This window comes from Macaca fascicularis, chromosome 3, assembly GCF_037993035.2.
Source record: "Macaca fascicularis isolate 582-1 chromosome 3, T2T-MFA8v1.1".
Taxonomy (NCBI): domain Eukaryota; kingdom Metazoa; phylum Chordata; class Mammalia; order Primates; family Cercopithecidae; genus Macaca; species Macaca fascicularis.
In genome coordinates this window covers 74,047,831-74,061,173 of record NC_088377.1, presented here as the reverse complement: position 1 = coordinate 74,061,173, position 13,343 = coordinate 74,047,831, and the positions used below count along the sequence as shown (strand labels likewise).

The 13,343-nt window shown below is 48.5% G+C and overlaps 1 protein-coding gene across 3 annotated transcripts in view; it reads right to left on the bottom strand.

Moving 5' to 3' along the window:
- The window catches only part of NIPSNAP2 (nipsnap homolog 2), a 38,971-nt gene extending 31,360 nt beyond the window's left edge, over nt 1-7,611 (bottom strand). For all 3 annotated transcript variants that reach the window (XM_005549541.4, XM_074034934.1, XM_074034935.1), the window contains exon 1: nt 7,495-7,611. In XM_005549541.4, the coding sequence (XP_005549598.1) occupies nt 7,495-7,586 (92 nt within the window). In that variant the 5' untranslated portion in view covers nt 7,587-7,611. The remainder of the gene's footprint in view (nt 1-7,494) is intronic.
- Nucleotides 7,612-13,343: the final 5,732 nt, after the last annotated feature.

Genomic DNA, 13,343 nt, shown 5'->3' with positions numbered 1-13,343 from the left:
AAGGGATATAATAAAAAGCTTCTAAAAATACTGACTAGGGAGTTTCATTTAAAATAAGAAATACTAAAGCAATGACCAATAGTTTTAATTATATCCTTCCAGAAATACAGAAGCAAACATAATTATGTATATTTATAGACAGACAGATAATATTTTCAATAATAAAGGATGCCTTTGAAATAGAAATCTCGGCCGGGCGCGGTGGCTCAAGCCTGTAATCCCAGCACTTTGGGAGGCCGAGACGGGCGGATTACGAGGTCAGGAGATCGAGACCATCCTGGCTGACACGGTGAAACCCCGTCTCTACTAAAAAAAAATACAAAAAACTAGCCAGGCGAGGTGGCGGGCGCCTGTAGTCCCAGCTACTCGGGAGGCTGAGGCAGGAGAATGGCGTGAACCTGGGAGGCGGAGCTTGCAGTGAGCTGAGATCCGGCCACTGCACTCCAGCCTGGGTGGAAGAGCGAGACTCCGTCTCAAAAAAAAAAAAAAAACAAAAAAACAAAAGAAATAGAAATCTCCCCAGTTGAGCATTTATTTTGTATTTCAGTAACACCAAAGTCAGCCTGGGAAGCATAGCAAGACCCTATCTCTACAAAAAAAAAGAAAAAGAGTAGCTGGGCATGGTGGCTCATGCCTGTAGTCCTAGCTACTCCTAGCCTGAGGCAGGAGGATCGCTTGAGCCCATGAGTTCAGTGCTGCAGTGAGCTATGATCGTGCACTGTACTCCAGCCTGGGCAACAGAGCAAGACCCTGCCTCTAAAATAAACAAATAATAATACCAAAGGGGAGATTCCCCTTTGGGCGGGTACAATGAGGTTAAGGGATGTGAAAATGCTTTGTAATAGAAAAATGCAGAGCAAGGGGTGAGACTAAATCAACACAGCACACACACGAGGACCTCTGAGTGGCATCTGCTTGTGAACTTGGGCAGCAATTGTCTTGACAAATGAAAAACAAGCCAGCCCAGAACTACCCCATCCGTCAAACTGAAATCTTTGAGTGTCAGGTGACCAAAGCTGCCTAATACGCCCAGCCCATCTAGTCTTTCGAGTTGCAGCTATGCCAGCAGCTGCCCAAATGATAAGATCTGGCTTGGGGCTGGGTTCTTAACTGACAGTGACCATTGCCAAGATGTTAGGGGGCATTTTCCAGAGGATAAGGAAGGGTGCACGATGCAAAACACTAGACTTGAAATCGAGTCAGCATTCTACGTCGTGCTCTACGGACACAAAGACAAACCAGACGCCAAGCCTGTTCAATCTCACAGGAAAAACCTATCGGTAAACAGTCAGAGTGGCCACAGATGCTGTAAACTTAAACATACAAAGCAGGAGCTCAAGTGAACCCACCATCAGCTTGGCTTGGGAGGCGCACTAGGGACTCCAGTAGGGGCATTCTGGCTCTGTTTTAGAGGGCAAGCAAGACAGGTGGACAAGTCAGGTGCTAATTCCAGTCAATGGGAACAACATGTACAGGGACATGGAGTCATGACACTGAATGGCATGTCTGGAATGGCAAGTTGTTTAGCAAGGCAGAAGGGCATGTGGGAAGACAGCGAGATACAACTGGAGGGCAACACAAGGGCAACTTTACCCATGCAGGGTGAGATGCTGTCAAGTTTTCAAAAAAAAATCTAAGTTTTGGATGAGCGCAGTGCCTCATGCCTGTAATCCCAGCACTTTGAGAGGCTGAGGCAGGCAGATCATCTGAGGTCAGGAATTCAAGACCAGCCTGGGCAAAATGGCCAAACCCTGCCTCTACTAAAAAAAACACAAAAAAATTTGCCAGGTGTCGTGGTGGACATCCTATAGTCCCAGCTACTCGGGAGGCTGAGGCACGAGAATCACTTGAACCCGGGAGGTGGAGGTTGCAGTGAGCCAAGATCACACCACTGCACTCCAGCCTGGGCGACAGTGCGAGATTCTGTCTCAAAAAAAAAAAAAAAAAAAACTAAGTGTCAAAAGTAGCCTGACAGGGGCGTGGTATATGGCTGCAGCAACGAAGGCCAGGAACATGCTTCCAGGGCGCCCTGGTTGCCATGCCCAGCAGCACCCAGGTATACAGAAGGCACCCAATAAACACTCACTGGATGGTGTGGGGTTAAGATGGCACTGGGGATGAAGAGAAAGGAGCATATTCAAAAGCAGCTCGTGGATGCCGATCAGGCAGGGAAGAGGAAACTGAAGAAGGGAAAGGACTTAATGCTGAGACCACAGGATGAGGCAGCAGGAGCATGCTGCGCTTCATTCATACGATCATCGTTATTTAAGACTGTGCACTACACCTGTCAGCTACTGAGGATGTACAGATGAACCTGGCCCTGACTTCACGGGAGCTCAGTTTGCTGGTGAGGGCAGACAGACAAACACGATCACAACCGAAACAGAGACAAGCTCTTCAATGGTGACACAAGGTAGTAGGTAGCTGTTGTGGCAGGGGTAACGGCAGCTTGGTGACCAGTACTAACGAAGTATGTGTTGAGTGGAAGACTGGAAAGAAGAGGAACAGATGGTCAGGTGGACACCCATGGAAGAAAGGAGATTCTAAGCAGAACCAGTGACCACCAAAGCCACAAGTGTGCAAATAGCACCAGCATTCGGAAGCACAGGCCTGGGGGAGAGAGGAGGTTGACAGACCCATGCCAAGAAGAGTCCTGCCTTAAAGCAGCAGCTCCCTGACTCCCCTCCCCACCACCACACTCCCTCCAGCCCTAGTACCCCTGTCTTCCACGCTGCTGCTCCAGAGACTTGTTCCCACACCTTTCATTTCCAGAAACTTCAAACCCAGAGTTTAACCACGACAATGAAGACTTTTCTGCCCTGCATCTAGATTTTAAAAATGAACATTTTACCATTAAAAGTTTTTTTTTTTTTCTCTCTCTCTCTATATATATTTGCTTTTTAATTTCTTTCTTTTTTTTTTTTTTTCAGACAGGGCATTGTTCTCTCGCATCAACTAGAGTGCAGTGGCGTGATCTTGGCTCACTTCAGCCTCCACCTCGTGGGTTCAAGCAATTCTCTTGCTTCAGCCACCTGTAGAGCTGAGGCTACAGCCCTGCACCACCACGCCCAGCTAAATTTTGTAGTTGTAGAAGAGACAGGGTTTCACCATGTTGTCCACGCTGGTCTTGAGCTTCTGGCCTCATGTGATCCGTCAGTCTTGGCCTCCCACAGTGCTGCGATTACAGGTGTGAACCACCGCACCCAGCCCTATATTTGGTTTTAATTTCTACTGAACCATCTGAAAGTAGAGTTTTAGGCCGGTCGCAGTGGCTCACGCCTGTAATCCCAGCACTTTGGGAGGCCAAGGCGGGCAGATCACGAGGTCAGGAGATCAAGACCATCCTGGCCAACACGGTGAAACCCCATCTCTATTAAAAATACAAAAAAATTAGCTGGTTGTGGTGGTGCACACCTGTAGTCTCAGCTACTCAGGAGGCTGAGACAGGAGAATCGCTTGAACCCGAGGGCAGAGGTTGCAGTGAGCCGAGATCCCCAGCCTGGATATAAGAGTGAGACTGCGTCTCAGGAAAAAAAAAAAAAGAAAACAAAAAAGTAGAGTTTGGACATAATGATACTTCTCCCGTAAATCCTTCAGCATGCATCTCCAAAACACAATGACAGAACTACAATGCTATCATCACATCTGAGAAAAACAATTATTCCATCATATCTAATATCCACTCCCTATTAAAATGTCCCCAGTTCTCCCCAAATTGTCTTTCACTGTTCTTTTGGGTAGGTGAATGGGGGCAAACAGGGAGGGATTAGGATCCAGTCAAGGTTTGTGTTATAGAGCTTTTTTTTTTTTTTTTTTTTTTTTTTTTTGAGGCGGAGTCTCGCTCTGTCGCCCAGGCTGGAGTGCAGTGGCGCGATCTCGGCTCACTGCAAGCTCCGCCTCCCGGGTTCCCGCCATTCTCCTGCCTCAGCCTCCCGAGTAGCTGGGACTACAGGCGCCGCCACCACGCCCGGCTAATTTTTTGTGTATTTTTAGTGGAGACGGGGTTTCATTGTGTTAGCCAGGATGGTCTCGATCTCCTGACCTCGTGATCCGCCCGTCTCGGCCTCCCAAAGTGCTGGGATTACAGGCTTGAGCCACCGCGCCCGGCTATAGAGCTCTTTCTATTAAGAAAATGAAGACAATGATAGAATTCTTTAGACGTGTGGCTGGGCACAATGGCTCACACCTATAATCCCAGCACTTTGGGAGGCGGAGTGTGGGAGGACTGCTTGAGGCCAGGAGTTCGAGACTAGCCTGGAGAACAGAGCAAGACCTCCCTCCTACAAAAAACTTAGCAGCCAGGTGTGGTGATTCATCCCTCTAATGCCAGTACTTTGGGAGGCCGAGGTGAGAGGATCACTTGAGGTCAGGAGTTTGAGACCAGCCTGGGCAACATGGAGAAACCCCATCTCTACTAAAAATGCAAAAATTATCCAGGCATGGTGGTGCACACCTGTAAGTCCCAGCTACTCAGGTGGCTGAGGCAGGAGAATTGCTTGAACCTAGGAGGTGGAGGCTGCAGTGAGCTGAGATCGCACCACTGCACTCCAGCCTGGGCAACAGACTGACACTGTCTCAAATAAATAAATAAATAAATAGCAGCTGGGCATGGTGGTGTGGGCCTGTAGTCCCTGCTACTTGGGAGGCTGAGATGGGAAGAACCCTTAAGCCCGCAAGGTCAAGGCAGCAGTGAGCCATGATCATGCCATTAAACTCCAGCCTTGGCAAAGGGCAAGACTCTACATCTAAGGAAAAAAAAAAATCCTTTAGTCGTCCCCTTCACTAACAGGTCCGAGCCCACATTCTTCATAGGAATCCAGACGAGTATTGCTGAGGGTTGAGCTAGGGCAGTGGCGATGGAGAGGGTGGATTCAAGACATACTAGAGGCAGAACTGACAGATTTGGTAAATGATAGATGGTGGGAAAAAAGACGGATGGGCTTGGGGAAGACAGTCTGGCTTCCGGCCTGGGCCACCACATGGAAAATGTTTCATGACTGAAGAAAAAGTATCCAAGAGAAGCAGGCTTCGTGGAAGGAAGAGGAGTTAAATCCTGGGTACAGCAGTGTTTTGAGCACCTGTGAGACATTCAACGTCCATGAAGCGGCTGGGGATTCCAAGTTTGCTGCTAAGCAGCGCTAAGTGAAATATGCTGGCTAATGTACAGGCAGGGATGAGGCTCCCAGGAGGATGCCCCTCTTGCTTGCTGAAACTGATCCGGCAAGGTCACCCACAACACCCCTGTTGGCAAATTCTGTTTTCTTCCATCATTTTACCTAACCCTTTGGCAGCAGATGGCACTCCCTCCCTCCTCCTGGCCACTGTAATATAACAATGACCTAGCCAGTTCCCCCTCCTACATTCAACCTGTATATGTTGCACGTCCCAGGGCTTGCTTTGCAGGCCTTCACTCGCCACACTCACGCCTCAAGCAATCTCACACATTCTGATGGTTTTTTGTTTTATTTTGGAGACGGTCTGGCTCTGTCACCTAGGCTGGAATGCAGTGGCATGATCAGCTCACTGCAACCTCCACCTCCTAGGTTCAAGCTATACTCCCACCTCAGCCTCCCAAGTAGCTGGGACTACAGGCGCGTGCCACCATGCCAGGCTAATTTTTGTATTTTTTGTAGAGATGTGTTTTGTCATGTTGCCAGGGATGGTGTCGAACTCCTGAGCTCAAGCGATCAGTCCAGTTCGGCCTCTCAAAGTGCTGGGATTACAGCCTGAGCCACTGCACCTGGCTTCCTATGGTTTAAAAAGTTTCATTACACAAATTTTTATTTATGTACTTATTTATTATTAGGGACAGAGTTCCACTATGTTGCCCAGGCTGGTCTCAAACTCCTGGGCTCAAGCAATCCTCCTGCCTCAACTTCCCAAAGTGCTGAGATTACAAGTGTGAGTCACCGCGCCCAGCCTTTATTGTGAAAAATGTAAACCAAATATGAAACAGTATAATGAAATCCATGTGTCTATTAACATTTAGCATTCCTATATACTGACAACTCCCAAATGTTACCTGTAGCCCAGACACCTCCTTTGAGGAGTCATATAGCCAACTGTCTGTTTGCTTTTCCACTTGAATAGCACACAGCCTTCACAAACTTTACCAGGTCCTAAACTGCTCTGAATTCTTCTTCCCCAGCGCTCCTGAATTACTGGTAAGCTCCCGGATGGTCTTGCATGCCTTATTCACTGACGTCTCTCAACAGTCAACAGTGCCTGACACTCATATTTGGCAGAACAAACAACTCTCAGCAAACTCTCAACTCTCAGTGCCAGCGTCCATTCAGCTGGCTACGACCCTTATTTCTGCCCCCTCTCCCAAGTCAGACTCATCTTTTTAAAAAGATCAGGCTGGGCATGGTGACTCACGACTGTAATCCCAGCACTTTGGGAGGCTGTGACAGGTGGATCACCTGAGCTCATAAGTTCGAGACTAGCCTGACCAACATGGTGAAACTCCGTCTCTACTAAATATACAAAAATTTAGCCGGCTGTGGTGGTGCATGCCTGTAATCCCAGCTACTTGGGAGGCCGAGGCAGGAGAATCACTTGAACCCGGCGAAGGTTGCAGAGAGACAAGACCGTGCCATTGCACTCCAGCCTGGGCAACAAGAGCAAAACTCCGTCTCAAAAAAAAATAATAAACCATGTTATTGAAAGCTCCCTGGCCGATGGTGAGTTTAACACACAGTTCCCTTGGTAATTTAAACTACCTAAAGCAATGAATATGAGAAAGTAACTCTGGGTAAGTTAGGATAGGCTTTGCTGTTTGAATGTGGAAAATAGCACACGCAAACGTCAAGGTGAAATTTGGACAACCAAACGTCCAATCCACTGAAGTTAGAGGAAAAAAAAAAAGAAGTTTACACAAGAGCCCCACGCCTGAACACTTAGTGCTAGTAACTCTAAGTACTTTTAGATCCACGGCCGGCTTTAAATTTCAAGTCAAAGACGTGAGTGCTTTGACCTCCTCCAAGCGTTGACTTCCCCCTCCCTCCGCGTAGGGCTGGCCCGGGACCATGCTTTAAGCTTTTATATCCTACTCACAGCACCTCAGAGGCCAGGGTCACCAACGTCCTCAGCAGAGGCGGCCACCCAGGCTTGGAGCAGCCTCCGGCGGGGACCCAGCAGGCGGCGTCTGGGGCCTGCGGCCTCAGGCGCGCGCTGTCCCTGTCCCCGGCCCCGGGTTGCGCCGGTCAGGGCCCTGCAGGCCAGGCCAGCGCCGCGGGGAGGATGTGGCCTCCGCGCCAAGCCTCGGGCGCCTTCTCGGGCGAGGGCGGAGCTGCAGCGCGGCCCGTCCCCGCCGTGACCTTGAGCCCGAGGGCGCCCCGACCCGGACCTAGGTCTGTCCCCACCGCCCCGAGACCGGGCGGCCACCCGCGGTGGGGACAGGGCCGGGGCGGAGACCCGCGCCGGGAAACCCCGCGCCCTCCGCCTCCCGGCGGCCCCTCCCCGACAGCTCCCGGAAAGGGCGGCGCTGCTCACCGGAGCCTGGGCAGGAGGCTGCAGGGGGCCGCCCGCCGTAGGAGGCCACCGGCCCAGGCCGCTCCGCGAGCGCGTAGCACTCGCGCCGCCATCTTGCTCGGCGCCTCGGCTCCCACCACCCGGGCGCCGCCGCTGACGCCGCCGCCGCGCGACCCCTCCCCCGGCCGGGCCCCGACGCGACCACTGCAGTGCGGGGCGCGGCCGCCAGGGGGAGCAGGGCGCCCGGCCGCGGGGGTCGGCTGGTTGTCCCGGCGCCGAGGTCCGACCACTGCGGGAAAGCGCGAAGCCCAAGCGCAGTCAGTGCAAGCCGATCACTTCCAGCGAAAGGAGTTCGGTGCCCAGAAGCGCGGGTGCAGAAGGGACAAGGGCATAGCTTCAGTGATCAGGGAAAACTCCACAAGGAAAGAGTAACACTGTGCCTAGGGGAATCCAGGTCCTGGGGCGGGGCAGCGGCAGTGGAGTTCCCCCCACACCACCCCGCCAATATCTTTTAAATTTTGTAGTATATGAATATGTTGTCATTTCAAAAAGCCCCACAACGCTCCAGCCTGAGCAACACAGCGACATCCTGTCACAAAAAAAAAAAAGAGAGAAAGAAAGAAGGAAGACAGGGAAGGAAGGAAGGAAAGGAAGGAAGGGAAGGGAAGGAGAAAGAGAAAAGAAAAGAAAGTGTAGCAGGAGGAGCCACAGACAAAGCTCCTCAGACACCGGATTAGAGAAGGAAGAGGTTTTTTATTCGTCCGGGAGCCTCGGCAGACTCACGTCTTAAGCGCGGAGCGCCCCAAAAAAGAAATACTTGGCCTTTTTAAAGGCTTACAACTTTAAGGGGTCTATGTGAAAGGGTCGTGACAAATAGAGCAAGCGTGGAAAACGTGACTGGGGCCTACATAAATCAGCTAACAGAACAAAAAGTTTTACAATGGCTTTTTCATACAGTGTCTGGAATTTACAGATAACACAAGTAGTTTAGGTCAGGGGTTGATGTTGTTAGTATTACTTTTTTTAACTCCTAGGGCTGGGTGGTGGTGCCAAGGTTGTCTAGCTATTTATCTTACTTTTGTTTCTTTCTCTCTTTCCTCCTGTCGTGTGAACTAGGCAAGGTGGGGGGAGGAGGGCAGCAGGAGTAGTAGTGGTCTCCTTCCTTAAAAGAAAGTGAGGAAGAAATTTTAACCACACACATACACACAAAAAAAAAATTAAGGAGAAAGGACTGGGAGGGTTCTCTTTAGGTCTTGGGACGGCATCATTCCCATTCATTTCAGCACCGGTGGGCACTGGCCATGGGAGTCCTTGGTACCTACCCTCAAGGCCGTCCGGGTCTAGTGGTGACAGAATGACAATGATGATTGGACCGAGTGTGTTGTAAGCATCAAGATGGACAGGTTCATGAGACATGAAAGAGGCACGGAAAGAGAGCATGTAACCGGGGGTGGCTGTGAATTAGAGGATAGATGGGGAAAAAGTTCCCCAAGGAGCTGGCAGGACATATCAGTCCCAGGGAAAGAAGGGAGGGCATCCCTGGCTGAGGAAATAACTTAAGCAAACGTGTGGATCTGGGTGGCTGACACTGTATAGGGAAAAATGTATCCTCCAGGAAGACAAAAAATAAAAAATAAAAAAAAAGCTACAAATGTAGTCGGGCCCGGTGGTTCATGTCTGTAATCCCAGCACCTTGGGTGCTTGGGTGGGGGAGGCAGGCGGATCACCTGAGGTCAGGAGTTTGAGACCAGCCTGGCCAACATGGTGAAATCCCATTTCTACAAAAATACAAAAATTAGGCATGATGTCGGGTGCCTGTAATCCCAGCTACTCGGGAGGCTGAAGTGGGAGAATCGCTTGAACCTGGGAGGTGGAGGGTGCAGTGAGCCGAGATCGCGCCACTGCACTCTATCCTGGGCCACAGAGTGAGACTCCATCTCAAAAAAGAAAAAGAAAAAGAAAAAAGCCACAAATATAACCATGAATACTGCAACCAAGGCGAGGGCAGGAGGAAGGGAGCTGGACCCTGGGGGTGGGGGAGAACCCGGGAGGAATAAGGGCTCTGGCCACCAAAGGGAGCCATTTCCAGGCCCGTGTGGGGCTGCAGAGGCAGAGAGGAAAGTGCCCTCAGGACTGGGTTGTTTGGAGGTCATAAGGTGGGTAGGAACTGGGAGGTTCCCTGAAGCTGGTAATCTTGGGGGCCAAGGGAGTATCAGGGTTCAAAGGGTGCAGTTTTCTGACTGGGGTAGAATTTGAACATGTCAATATGGTCAGGAGCCACCAGGGAGGACAGAGGTGGACCCTGTGGATGTAGGAGGGCTTTATCCCAGAGCAGGGAGAGGCACCTGTCCCTTGGAGGCCAGTGGGATGGAGGCCAAGGAACACAAGGATAGGAGGCCAGAGGCTGTGTGGCTGAGGACCTCCTGGCCTCAACTAGTGTATGCTTAGTAGAACGGTGGAGAACCCTGTAAGAAGTACTTTTTAAGTGGTCCATTTTCAAAAAACAGGCGGGCAAGTCTGGGCAGCTCCCTTTCGGATGTGACAAGCCGCACGGTACAGACATCTGGGAAGAGTAATAAAACTCACAGAAGTCAGAGGGGAGGGAGAAAAGTGGCGGGGGTGGCTAATCCATAAAAGGAAAGAAAGCTTTGCCACTGGGAAATGGAAACTTCAAGTAGGGAAGGGGACAAGATATAACCTAATAAGGGGATAATGAAACTTAGGTGATGTCCAGGAAGACTGCAACCCTATATTACTCAGCCTGTGAGGAACCGGGGGAGGGACCTGTGCTCTAGGGGATAAATTGCTTGTTGACACTGCAAGGGGTGTGCCTGCCCATCACACATCCAATCTTGCAAGACCATTAATAAAAAGTCTCACTTTTGTCCAGGTGACGCGGCTCTTGCCCATAATCCCAGCATTTTGGCGGGCCGAGGCGGGTTCATCACCTGAGGTCAGAAGTTCAAGACCATCCTGGCCAACATGGTGAAACCCCATCTCTACTAAAAATACAAAAATCAGCCGGGCGTGGTGGTGCATGCCTCTAATCCTAGCTACTCGGGAGGCTGAGGCAGGAGAATCACTTGTACCTGGGAGGCAGAGGTTGCAGTGAGCTGAGATCGCACTGTTGCACTCCATCCAGCCTCGGTGACAGATCAAGACTAAGTCTCAAAAAAAAAAAAAAAAAAAAAAAAAAGTCTTGGCCAGGCGCGGTGGCTCAGGCCTGTAATCCCAGCACTTTGGGAGGCCGAGGCGGGTAGATCACCCGAGGTCGGAAGTTCAAGACAAGCCTGACCAACAGGGAGAAACCCCATCTCTACTAAAAATACAAAATTAGCCAGGCGTGATAGCGCATGCCTGTAGTCCCAGCTACTTGGGAGGCTGAGGCAGGACAATTGCTTGAACCCGGGAGGCAGAGGTTGCAGTAAGCTGAGATCGTGCCATTGCATTCCAGCCTGGGCAACAAGAACGAAACTCCGTCTCAAAAAAAAAAAAAAAATAGTCTCACTTTCACTGTTCTTCATGCCTCTAAGTCCATTCTTTGGGTTTGGATGGGTGAGTGTGTTTCTCACACTCCAAGGAGAGGGAGAAGTAAGCTCTCTTCAGGGTATCAAGGACTTGGCCCAGCCCTACAGAGCATGAGGCCAGGCCTCTTTAAGGGTGGATGAGCTCCTGTGACTGTCACACATGCCCCCATTTTCTCAGCTCTGTTTCGTGAGATACCTGCTTTTAAATTTATTCTGAAATATAGTGTAGCTAGACACTTCTTTGCTGACCTTGCTTTTTTGTTTAGTATTAGGCTGCTTAGCCTGCATTGCTTTTCTCCACTATCATTTTGCCGTGGAGTTCCATTTCCTTCAGGACTTTTCACTGGGGAAAAGGAGGGTACTCCAATTTCACAGCTGTGTGGCTTCAGATATTTGAAGCCATAGAATAAACATAGCAAGTCTTCCTGGAGCATAAGTTTTATACAAAGACTCTCAGGAAAAAGTATATGTTAAAATATAAACAAGTATCCTTTATATGTTAACACTTCAATGGTACTTAAGTATCATTTCTATTTTAATACTTCAATGACACTTAGGTATCACTTATATTTTAATGCTTCAATGGTACTATTTTAATACTTCAATGGTGCTTATACATCATTTATATTTTATTTTTATTTTTATTTTTTTGAGATGGAGTCTCGCTCTGTCACCCAGGCTAGAGTGCAGTGGTGCGATCTCGGCTGACTGCAACCTCTGCCTCTCAGGTTCAAGCGATTTTCCTGCCTCAGTCTCCTGAGTAGCTGGGATTACATGCATGTACCACCATGCCCGGCTAACTTTTGTATTTTTAGTAGAAACAGGGTTTCACCATGTTGGTTAGGCTGGTCTCCGACTCCTGACCTTATGATCCACCTTCCTTGGCCTCCCAAAGTGCTGGAATGACAGGCATGAGCCACCACGCCTGGCCATTATCATTTATATTTTCATCCTTTGATGATACTTAGGTACTATTTATATTTTCACATGCTTTTTATTTTATATTTATACTTTAATTCTGCATTGGTACTTAAACATCATTTATATTTTAACATATTTATAAATGATGATTATTTATAAATGTTTAAATATTTAAACTTCTGAAATATTTTAGAGATGGCTTGGACTCCATCCCAGAGCTGGTGACACATGTGTCACCATATGCTAGGAGCACAACTTGGAGATCCCTGATGCTTTATTTTTAATTTTTTCTACATTTTAAGTTCTGGGATACATGTGCAGAATATGCAGGTTTGTTACATAGATATACATGTGCCATGGTGGTTTGCTGCACCTATCAACCTGTCATCTAGGTTTTAAGCCCCACACGCATTAGGTATTTGTCCTAATGCTCTCCCTCCCCTTGCCCCCAGCCCCCCGACAGGCCCTGGTATGTGATGTTTCTTTCCCTGTGTCCATGTATTCTCATTGTTCAGCTCCCACTTATGAGTGAGAACATGTGGTGTTGGTTTTCTGTTCCTGTGTTAGTTTGCTGAGAATGATGGCTTCCAGCTTCATCCACGTCCCTGCAAAGTACATGAACTCATTCTTTTTTATGGCTGCATAGTATTCCATAGTGTATATGTGCCACATTTTCTTTATCCTGTCTATCACTGATGGGCATTTGGGTTGGTTCCAAGTCTTTGCTATTGTAAGTAGCGCTGCAATAAACATATGTGTGCATATGTCTTTATAGTAGAATGATTTATAATCCTTTCGGTATATACCCAGTAATGGGATTGCTGGGTCAAATGGTATTTCTTGTTCTAGATTCTTGAGGAATCGCCACACTGTCTTCCACAATGGTTGAACTAAGGTGATCTTTTTCTTAAGCTGCTTATTAGTGATATGTACTCTCAAAGCAAAAACAGCCAAGCATGTTATTTTCACAGATGTCAGACTACACAAGTGTTTTTTCAAAATCTCTGGTTATTCCTTGGGTTTCTAACCCTTACCCTCAACTGTGTAGATGGTATTCTGGTGTTTTTTTGAACTTTCTATCACAGAGGAAAAGACAGGGTCAGTCTGATTTTCCTTCAGTTCTAAGTACTTTTCTCAGATCCTGGAATGTTTTAAAGTTTTCCAGCATTTCAATACATATTTTGCCAGGATACATCTTTGTGAGGATCTCTTTTTATAGAACATGATTTTTCTAAAGAAAAAATGTTTTCTATTTTTTTTCATTAGTTTGTTGTTTTTGTTCTACTCTAATCTGAAAATTTTATTTTATTTATATTGGAGTTTTAAAATTGAGTCTCGGCCAGGCGCAGTGGCTCAAGCCTGTAATCCCAGCACTTTGGGAGGCCGAGACGAGTGGATCATGAGGTCAGGAAATCGAGACCA